Source organism: Hetaerina americana, unplaced genomic scaffold, assembly GCF_022747635.1.
Source record: "Hetaerina americana unplaced genomic scaffold, ioHetAmer1.1.p SCAF_7, whole genome shotgun sequence".
In the NCBI taxonomy this organism is placed as follows: Eukaryota; Metazoa; Arthropoda; class Insecta; order Odonata; family Calopterygidae; genus Hetaerina; species Hetaerina americana.
In genome coordinates, this window is record NW_027287316.1 from 71,136,982 (window position 1) to 71,148,843 (window position 11,862).

General features: G+C 34.7%; 1 protein-coding gene across 1 annotated transcript; it reads left to right on the forward strand.

The window, feature by feature from the left end:
* The first annotated feature begins 493 nt into the window (after window positions 1–493).
* On the forward strand, window positions 494–10,506 carry LOC139696608 (protein N-lysine methyltransferase METTL21D-like). The gene is made up of 4 exons (XM_071595415.1): window positions 494–992; window positions 5,123–5,315; window positions 6,768–7,029; window positions 9,965–10,506. Exons 1-3 carry the CDS (start codon window positions 703–705, stop codon window positions 6,990–6,992), a joined length of 708 nt encoding a protein of 235 aa, XP_071451516.1. The 5' UTR covers window positions 494–702; the 3' UTR covers window positions 6,993–7,029; window positions 9,965–10,506.
* Window positions 10,507–11,862: the final 1,356 nt, after the last annotated feature.

The window sequence follows — 11,862 nt, forward strand, 5'->3', positions numbered from 1 at the left end:
GGAACATAATCGAACAATTAAAGAATATATAATTTTGTGAAGATACATATAGAAAGAGGTATATTCGAGGAAGAATATATGTAGCGGTTCGTATTCTTAAACCATTTAACTGAAATCTATATTCCCGCAATGACTCACAGCAACAGTTGAAGCTCTGCGTGGCTTGCGATAACAAGAGTATGTACGTCAGCGCACTGTAAAATACAGGATTTTTCGGTGATTAGAGTCATATGATTATGTTCATGGCAATGACTCTATTACGTAAAATGTTCATCATGAAAATTCAGATATATTGAACCAAACCATTGTTCAAGATGGCTATGAAATGATCTAGTGTCTTTTCGGAGAGCTTTGAAATCTCTAAGAGAAAGTACTGATTTCCTATCCCGCCCAGGAGAATTTCTTACGACAAATTCGACTATTGGAAATTGTGTGTTGTTATTTTGATATGAAGTTTTCACATTGATGACATTTTCTATAAAAAGGATAGTTTTCCTCAATAAAAACATTAAATGTTGCGTAAAAGCACTTAACATATTTCCCTTAATTCTGACAGTTCTTTTCACACTCGTTCAGAACGTGTGATCCAATCCATGATCCTATGAATCGTTCATTATTCTTTCATGAACGATACACCCCTAATTCGAAGCACTTGATTAAACGAAACTTGTGGAATTGTGTGAACGGAAAAATTCATGTTAAATGGAAGTCGATAGTGTGGACACTAACTTGCAGAATGTGGACACGGAAAAACCAAAAACTAGATTTTCGAAAAGAGTTCTTGAAGTTAAAGGATTATGTGGTGAATTGAGTTTATTTCAAAAAAAAGTTGGGGATACCCGTTGGCTTGTGAGTGATGCATCTATGGCCCTCGCAAAATATCACGAAACATTTATTGAACGAAAAGAGAATAAGGAGTGGTTTAAGGGTAAATTTGTGGTTGAACTTGGTTCAGGAGTCGGAGGTGCTGGTCTCACTGCTGCTTCTTTCGGGTACGGATACTAACTGAAGTTAATATTTTGTCGTTGAAATTTTCGATTTATTAAGCTATGTCGAAATTGTACATGTAAAAAACTTATTATACACGATAAGGAAGGTCGCTATCATTTATTTCCTATAAACGATTTCTTTCGGTGTTAAACAGATTGGTAGCCATCTGGATGTATACTTTGAGAATGTCATATCTCAAGTAATAATGCTTCATAAATAGCATTGTATTCACCCATGTACAATGACAAGCGCAGTGCCAGGTGGAAATAATGTTCACCTCTAAGGTAGTATGCAAGTGTTGAGAATTTGCTTGTATCTTTGGCACACACAATGGCGTAATGTTAATTGTTCTTCACTGCCCGATACTTAATAATGTGTATTTCCTTGCTGGCCCCAGCATGTAGGTATGAGGTCGTGCATAGGAGTGGCTATGCTTGGAAGGAGCAAGGCGTATATATAATAGCTAAGTTGCTGTGCTACTGAAGATAAATCACTAATGCTGAAGATACTCAAATGCAAAAACAATGATTAATGTGTCAGAAAATATTAGTTTTCTTTCAAATGGAAAAAGATCCCGACAAGATTTTAGCCAGTCTTGAATGTGCTCCTAGAGCGTTGTATTAGAAGCTGTCGATTACTGTGTATTCTTGATATTCAAATAGGTAGTTTTCTTTCTTTAGAATTATCGTATTTCTATATTTCCTTGTGATTTTATTGTAGTGTTGCTTCAACAAGTTGCCACTTAAGGATATATTATGATTTATATCCAGCAACGGAAGGATATATTGTTAGAATTTTCCAGTGTTCATACCTGAATGATATTATTATTACTTCGTTAAGTACGATGGAAATTAAGGTTAGTCTCTGGGGTGACCAGCTTCAATGGAGCCCTTATTTTTGGGTTGTGAAGTTGACGTCAAGGTCGTTCATTATGCTGCATGATCACAAAAGAGTATATAGTAATGACAAAAATAATTTTCTACATGTATATTATCTCATCAAAGGTAAATTTAGCTTGATCATTGATAATTAATAATATCGAACAATTATTTACATTTACTGTGCACATGTGGTACATCACTGCTTTCACGTGCGAATGAGGTAAGTTATTGATTGGAACAGCAGCTTTTAGTATTAATTGCTAATTAATTTTAGTAATTAATTGGTAGTATTTCAGTTTAGTGATAAGGGCCTCCATAAGGAAACATTGTTGACTAATGTACTCATTATATTTTGATGACATCGGTTGATAGACTGGAAAATATAAAGATGAAGTAGTAATTTCCACACAATTACTGATTGTATATTCGTATTGCCTGTATTTTTTTCGAGATTCTTACATTATTCTTATTAAAAGCCAGGCGTTGTAACTCACATCTTTTCCATGTTTGAATTTTGGAAACAATTTAGATTTCCGATCTTATTCCCACATCATCAATACACAAAATCTAAACTCACCAGATGTAATATAACACATTAGATGAATTGGCATTGCACAGTTTACATGTCTCTACAGCATGACAAGGTTTGCAAAATATGAATTCTATCTTGTCTTTCCTCAGGAAAATGATTTTCATGTATATTAATAGTAGGAGTATTGTGGATTAATGATGTATCTCATTAATTTCATGTGATGTATGTGAATGATATTATATATTTCCAAAATGAGTAAATGAGAAAAGTGGATCCTATGCCAAAATTTACCCTACACCAATGGTGAAAGGCCAGTTTCACCATAAGGCACTGGTGATATAGTTGAAGATGAGTAGTCCAGTATCAATGGTCACAGCTGATGGTGAGACACTACAGACATGGTGCTAGTGCAGATGTATATTCCAGCCATTCAGAAGAGGAAAAAGAAATTTACAAACAACTGGAAGAGGTGGAAAAGTTAAAGGAACAGAAGACCTAATTTTAATGGGATATTGTAACACAGTCAATGAAGAGAGCCATGAGGGAAGCACCAATAACAATTTGGATTAAGAAAACAAATAAATTATGGAATTCTGTAATGAGAAAAGCATGGTAGTGGCAAACATCCTCTTCAAACGGCAGCAAAGAGAATAAGATGGAAAGAAAGTGGAAGAATGTAAACAAAGTAGAGCAAAAGGAAGTAGATAGAGTTGAATAATAAATTGAGGCGGGCAGCAAATGAAGCAAAAGCGGCATGGTGGAAGACGCAGTGCGAGGAAATGGAAAGTGCAAAGGAAGGGTGAAATTGGTGTGCTGTACAGCAAAGTTAAATCTTTTTCGGGAAGTAGTCAAGGAAGATCTATGTTAACAGTTAGAGATAAAGCGGGTAAGATAATAGTTGACACAAGAGAGATGGAAGGAATGCATAGAAGAACTGTATGGTAAAGAATTTAGGCCAGCAAGGTTAGGCATAAAAGGAACATGACATAGCTTAGGTCCAGGCATACTTGATGTTGAGATAGAAAGGGTATTTAAGGAGATGAAATTAAATAAGGCCGTGGGGGTAGATAACATTCTTGTGGAACTGCCAAAAGGTTTAGGAAAATGTGGGAGGAAGAGCCAAAATAGATAGATTTGTATCTATGAAGAAGGAATCTGGCCGGAAGACTTTGTGAGATCAGTGTTAGTTCCTATTCCGAAAAAGTTAAAGGCTACATCATGTAAGGACTAGAGAACAACAAGTTTGATATCTCATGCAGCTTAAGTTGTTCTCAGGATCATCAATGAAAGGATAGAGAAAAGGGCAAACGATTACTCAGGGGATGACCAGTTTGGATTAGGAAAGGCGGAGGTATGATGCATGATGCCATTGTAGTAATGACATCACTAATCGAGAGAAATATAGAATACGATCAGGACATATTTGCCTGTTTCGTAGATTTCAAAAAGGCATTTGTTAGGGTGAATTGGGAAAAACTAATGTGTATATTGAAGAAAAAAGTCTGTTAATGAAGGTCAATCTTTGTAAACAAACACACTTCCTTTTTGTACTGTCTGAGGCAGAAACCATCCAATACATACCCTCACCTTCCCTTCACTCACTAATGAGTGCTGCACCTACACTACCCCCCTTCTTCCTCACTTCCCCTACCTTACTCCCCTCTTGGCGCCTGACTATATAAGTTCAAAAATTTTGTTATATTGTACCTGATGATGATGCACATCATCGATACCATGGCCGTAGAACATTAAAAGTGTGTGGAAGTGTTAATTTTCTCTTAATTTTTACCCTCATCAAGACTTTGATATGGAGTAAAGTTATGTATTGCACGGAATCATGGTCACTGATGCAGGAGCATAGACGGAGATAAGAGGCTTTTGAAATATTGGTGTGGAGAAGAATGGAGAAGGAGATAGGATGGAAAGGAAAAAAAATGAGGAAGTGCTTGGTATGATGGGCGAGGAGAGGGGTTTGTTGGGAGAAATCCTAAGGAGGCAGGAAAAATGGATGAAGGATGTATTGATTGGCAGTGGGATTTTGAAGACTGTAATAAAGAGGAGAATGTTAGGCAAGCAAAGAAAGGGCAGGAATAGGATATGGATGGGATGAAGGGAGGAAGTGAGTATACAGAGATGAAGAGGGACTTGATGTAGAGTCGGTTATTGGATTGTGTTTTGTTAGGAATCACAAAATATTTGTTTGGTGGTTGTTTCCATCCAAAACCTACCTTAAACGGTAGATTACTTAATAAATAAATATATATACAGGGTCGTGATAGTGCAGGGGTAGAGCATTGGACTACTGACCTAAGGGCTGGGGTTCCATTCCCTGGCCAGCCTCTCTGGGCACCTTCAGCTCCATCCAAGCTATGTTATTTTTCAGTAACTACATCTTCCTGAGAAATCATAGCCAACTCAAGGAAAGGCTCTGTCATCCTACCTTGATGCATGAATTTCACAAGCTGTTGGGCTTAGTACTGGCTGAACCCACCATCGCCTACTAAACTGACCTTCAGGTTGTTTACTGTGTTTATGGTTATGTATATATCTACCTATAATGCATTGATATACATACACACACTTATCGGTGATATGTGTGTGTATATATCAAGATACATACATCTATGTAGGGATGTATGTATAAGTGGGTGGTATAGGGATACTTACATTGCCTTTGTAAATGTTAATCTATTTTCATTTTGCTTTTAATTTGTTACAGAGCTGATGTTGTTGTGACTGATCTGCCAGAAGTAATAACACTATTGTGGTCCAACATTGATGTGAATCGCATAGTATGGGATGCAAATGGGGGCAGAATTGTGGCAAAAGAGTTAGTTTGGGGTAAAGAGAACACATCAGACTGGCCTACACCAGATTTAATCCTCATTGCAGACTGTGTTTACTATGACCAGGTGAGCCATATCATTTAAGTAACCTGGAATACGCGTGACAAAAATAATTCAGGATGTAAATTCATCCTTACTCATTTGAAATGTTTCATGTGTGAACAACTTTGGCTGTTGAATTCATTCATTTTATTCTAATTGGAAACATCCTTGAAGCTGGAATATTCTCTTTGCCCCTTGTTGTTTCTCCTTGTCCCTTTTTTGTTTAATCGACTTCCTGAATAGTTGAAACGAGTACTCCCCCAAGAAAATAAATTTTAAAAAAAGTTGAAAAATTTCTTTTTAAATAATGTTTTTATAGTGTCCAAGAGTACATAGGAAGAGCCAATGTAGGGAATTCTGTTCTTTAAATCTTTAATACTCATATTTCATGTACATTATTATTCCTATGAATTTGTATGTATGTTAATGCATCTATAAATGTAATTGAATCTTAACGAAGCCCATACAATTATGTATTGTTCTATGGCGAATAAGTCTATCGATCTATCTAACCCTTTAAGGATTGATAGTAAGACCCATGATAATATTTAAAACGAATTTTTTATTATACCATTTTGATCTTGCATTTTCAAAAAATACAATGGCATAAATGAGTAGTCTTGTGGTTGTGCTAATTATGTTCTATAGCTTGATAACGAAGTTTGAACGAGAGAGGATTTAATATAAAATCGAATTTAATGAAACAAAATTGATGTTATGCCTGTGTTCGTACCAACCATTAAAATGTGGGTTTACTTAATCCCTTAGTGTTAGCATGTAAAGAATTGAAATATGTATTCATTCGGCAAGTTGCCTTGCTCATCAGATTCGCTCGAAGATTGCCCAACTCTGGTGCACACATTTTTAATAACTAGGCTTAAGCAAAACAAAATAGAACTCCTAACCTGATGATTTTTTTGATATGTAAATTATTGGAATATAATTTTTATTTTATTGCCTTCCAACCCTTCATTGACCTGCAAAGAATGAAATAATTCTGGCATGAGTGAATAAAAGTTTCATGACTAATAAATGTTGTATTCCATGTTTTTTGGAATCGTAAGTGTTTATTCAATGACATCTTAATTGTGTTGTTTGATTTGGAAAATCTCTACAAAATTGAGTGAATGTATTATGGATCAGATATTTGTTTTGAGAAATGAAGAGAACTGCATTGCATATTTATTCTAGTTTAACCCAGGTAACATGTACTATGCTATTTCCCATCAGTGACTCTTATTTTTTAAAATAAGCATAGCAGTTAATAATTTTCTGCTTTAAATATTCAAAGCATGTCTTAGTCATGGTCAAATTTTCATGCCCTACTCTGCTCTCATTCAATAGTATAATTTTTAATATTTATGAATTGATAAAAATGAACTAAGCAGTTAAAACATAATAGAAGATGAATTTTACTTCAGTAGAATCCAGTTTCCATCCCAGAACTCATAATTGTTTCCCATCTTTCTTGGTTAGTCTTTGGAGCCACTGCTGAAAACTGTGGAAGATCTTTCTAGAAAAGAAACAGAAGTACTCATTTGCCAAGAACTGCGGGATACACCGGAACACAAGGACTTATGGGAGAAATTCTTTGCATTACTTGAGGAAAAGTTTCTTGTGACAAAGATACCAATCTTGGAGTATCATCCACAATTCTCCAGTGCTGATATAGTTCTATTAAGTGCAAGGAAGAAATTGTAGTGCTTCTGCTGTAACCATGTGGATGTCATTGAGAGAAGTGAGTGAAATAATAATAAAATATATTAACTTGCCCAGGAGACAGTGTACAGTATTGAGAATACATGACAGGAGTATAGGACATGTCAATGGGATATCTATCACATAATTCCCAAATAGATGTACAATGCAGTTATGACAGGTTACTTATACACATTTAGGACAGGAAACTTATATACACAAGTTTTACGTAAATAATCATTTACCATATCTTTCATCAACCAGACATCCAAATAGATTTTTTGTGAATAGTGAAATTATTGTCTCATTTTTGAAGTGGTTTGGCAGATTGTTATACAATTTTGTGGACATTGATGTTGGTTCTTAAGCTACCATAGACAGGTGTAATGTTTTCACATTTATATCATTACATCTTCTGGTATTATTCATTTTAAAGTCTATCTTTGACAGGTGTTGAGGACATTTTTTTGTAGCTTAAGTCACTGCATATAGGTGTATACACAAGGTACAGTTTATATTCCCACATATTTAAAAAGAGGTCAACAATGTGCATGATAAGGTTGATTACACATGAGTCTTACTATTTTTCTCTGAACTAAAAATACATGACTTAATTAGGATGATGTTCCCCAGATTACAATTCCATAAGAAGTTACTGAACCAAACCCTAATATAACATTTTTAGGGCATCTAAACTTGCGGCGTGTTTTAAAACTGATATATAGTAGTTAACTCAATTTATTTTCTTACCTAACTGGTAAATATGTTCATCCCACTTAAGATGTTGTTTGACATGTAACCCCAAAACTTTTAAGTACACTACCACCTTGATACCAACATCTTACTTAGCAAGTCAAAATTGTTAGTTAAACACTAGAAAAAACAACAATATTTGTGTTTTACCATTGTTGAGAACCATGCCATTACTGTTACACCAGTCATACATTGCCTTTATCCCCAGTTCCATAAAATCAAGTTATTCAACGAGTTATAAAATTCATGATGATCACATCATCAGCATACATGATACATTTATTGCAGTTAACCATTGAATTTATGGGTAGATCATTAATAAATATTTAAAAAGTATTGGGCCTAGCACAGACCCCTAAGGTACTCCTTTGGTCACCTGGAGGGGAGATGAGAGAAAAATATTTCCATCTTTGTAGGAGACATCCCCCTGTTGGTGGTTAGATAAGTCTGTCTTTAGCCACCTCAGAGCAACCCCTCTGCACCAAGCACCTCATATTATGTTGGTAGTTATTCATGATCTACCATATCAAAAGCTTTGCTTATGGCAAAGTAAATTCCCATTATTTTCTTTATAAAATTTATTACATTTATGATATAACTAACTGTATCAAAAAGAGCTTGTTCTGTTGATTTTCCTCTTCAAAATCTGAGCAGATATGCAGATGAAAGGTTATTGCTTTCAAGATTATTAATAAGCCTTTATTTTAAAAAACTGGAACCTTAAACAACTTTTGAGCATCAGGATACGCACTATCAGGGAGAGATTGATTCACTGGGGTAAATAAAGGGGTCAGGATAAACTTTGTGAATCTCTGAGAATTTTGCCTGGTACACCATCTAAATCAGGTGAGTTTTTTACTCCTACCTACCCAAGATAGGAGAGTAGCTTACTTTCACTGCAAGGATTGAGGTACACTGCCATGCTTGATCTTATTTGGAACTTCATGATCTCACTTGGAATGTGTTAGGGTGTATCAAAGTAATAGAAATGAAATGTTAAATGCATCTGCTATTTTAGTAGGGTTAGTTATGGTAACACCATTGTTGCCATTAAAATTAGATGGTGTCTGGGTTAAGGTGTGGGTCATGTTACTCTTAATGATTTTCCAGGCTACTTTTGAGTAATTAGATGAATTCATTAATATAAACCTTTTTGGATCTCCTTATCAGATACATTGACTTCCTTAGGGAGAGAATATGGTTGATATAGTGAGTGGTCACCTGAGGTTTTAATGAGTCTTCAGGGTCTTTGACATGAATATGCATTGTCTTTGGGGCCCTCTACATGTTGATTATTTCAAGTGTGATCCAATTTTTGCTTTTTCATAGAAATGTTTTACAGGCTCTAGAGGAAAATCAACATTTAAATTGTGCATGAAAGTAGAATAAAACATATGAAAGCTATTATTCTCTCTATGAGTCTCTCCTGTATAGCTCTGTCCAATATTGATTTCTAAGCATTGCTTGAAAGTAGTTAAAAATAAGTCATTAAAAAAATTATTGTATCTAGCACTTTTTGGTGCTGCAACCCAATGTTTTAAAAAAAATACGGATGCTAGAGAAAAGTGGTCAGACAAGCCGGGATCAATTATGATGGTGTGAGTTTGGTGTTTATTGAAATCTGTAAAAACATTATCCATAAGTGTGTTGGTGTTAGCAGTTACTCTGGTTGGTGTATTGACTAATGGTTTCAGATTATATGAATATAAGGTTTGGAGTAGTTGTTTCTGCCTATGTCCATCCATCAACAAATTGCAATTAAAATCACCAATGAGAATGACTGCTGATCTATTAGAATGGTTAATTGCTGATAATAGCAGTTATCTAGTTTTTCTTGGAATCTTGAGAAACTTTCTCGTGGAGATCTGTAAACTACTTGCACCAAAAAGGGTTTGTTTGAAAATTAGCACTTGATGGGAGAGCATTCTAACATTAGCTCTTCATCGAGATATTGAGATGCATGTGACACATTGTCAAACACAAGAGAACTCTTAACATATATAATCACTCTACCTTGACGATGATTCTTCTGACGATACTTATCACCAATAACATAACCTGGCATTGCTATGTTTCTCATCCAGTGCTCACTAATGCAAATCAGGTCTGGTTTTTACTAAATGCCACTTTTTCTAGTTCAGCTAGCTTATTGGTAAAACATTGAATATTTATCGCTAATATTTTAAAATTAAAGTCTTTTCATCCTCTATTTATCATTGCAGTCTCACCAGTTGAATCAGGCACAGAATTTGCCTTGGAACCAATTTTTGGCGAGCTATCCAAAAAGAATACCATTTGACAAGGATGTTTTTGGGCCAGATAGCTGGGCTTCTCAAAGAATGTATTAGGTGGCTCTCAGTGGATATATGGGAAGACGAGTAATTACCCTTAGTTGCCAACCGTTAAATTTTCTCATCACCTGAGAATTATCCTTCAAGGTATTCAACAATAATTGCCACAGTTGTATCCTTGGAAAATCACCAAAAGTGCAAGCTGCCTCATCCTAGGAACACCAGTAAGATTGCAGCTTTCAGGTTCACTAATGCTTGCAGTGCCTTTAATCGGCTTCTTTCTTAGACAATATTGAGGCCAAACTTGTATGAAATCATCGTGATCAGGAGATAATGGAACGATTTCAGCTTAAGTTACTTGCTTTATTGTTTTTAATTTAATAACAGTTTTATCTCAGGTTTGTAAAATGAACATGCCTTGATAAATTTTGATTAAAATGTACTCATTAACTCATTTAATAATATAATTCATTTTCTTCTTCAATATATGTATAAACTTCTCTAATTTTATGTTACCTTTTTGGTAGGGTTCATGCTGAATGCATGGAGTATCAACATTATTGTGATGGGTTGACTGAATATGAAACTAAATTCCAAGATCCACTAGGCGGTTGCAGTATGAGACTATTATCTGTAACTTATTTTCTCAGATTGTATTATTTCTACAGTGGGATGTCTATCAAGAAATTTCTAGGAAATGGCATATTATCAAACGAGGGTATTTTTAGGAAAACATTAAATATTGTTCAAATAATGATGGACTCCAAATGTCAGGAATGACTAAGGAACCAGTTGGTCATCTCATTGTGTTATTGGATTCATGAAATAATTGCCTACTGTGCAATGGTAGTTGACTTTAATGCCTGAAGAATATCACCCAAGGGTACCTCATCCTGAAGCAAATTGTATTGTAATCACAACGTATTTCCATTGGGACCTTCCATTAGAAGGAATATAGAATAAACGTAAAATTAAACTAATATTCTGAAAAAATAGTGATACAATTCCATTGAAAAAGTACTCATGAAAAAGAATTGGAACGGTGAAGAAGTTGACGTCCTTTCAGTTACTTCAAAAATTTACCTATCTCATTTATCAATAAGAATTCAAAATTTCTCTCCCCAAAATTCACAAACCTAAGGAAATCACTTCTTGACCACTAGGTGGCCACTAGGATCAAAATGAAAGATTTCCTTCAAGTGATAAAAATATAGATACCTCAGTGAAAAAAGGTTAAAACTGTTGAATATAGAAATATTCAGAAAACAATATGTTTAGACTTATGTTGACATTAAATGCAGAGCAGTGCCTCGATCTGTGCAATATAAATGGATGCCGAGTATGGTAAAGGCTGTGATATCTAGGTGCAATGGAGCTTCTTGAACACATCCCAAAATGACATCTGGAGTACTTTCCTACACTAGATGTTTTAAAGACTAATTGTTACATAACATTTGGCAAACATCATGAGTGTTTAGGAAAAGCTGAGTATACAGGTTGGTAGTAAATTACTCAGGACATGAGGTATTTAATGAGAAAAAATTAAAATGGCATATTATGAACAATAATCTCTTAACTTAATGAACATATTGCAGTCTTCTAAGAGTAGTATCCCAAATATTATAAGACCAAGACATTTGAGCTTTGCTTCACAAGTTGCAAATAAAAGAACTATGTAGATGAAACTCTTTAATTGAAACAACTTATGTCACCTAGGTGGTTGAATATTTCCAAGTATTCATTTTTTAAAAAGTTAATAAACTAGGAAAAATATTTAGACTTCAATGATGGAATATATGATTTTACTTTCAGAATTCACTGAAGAGTGA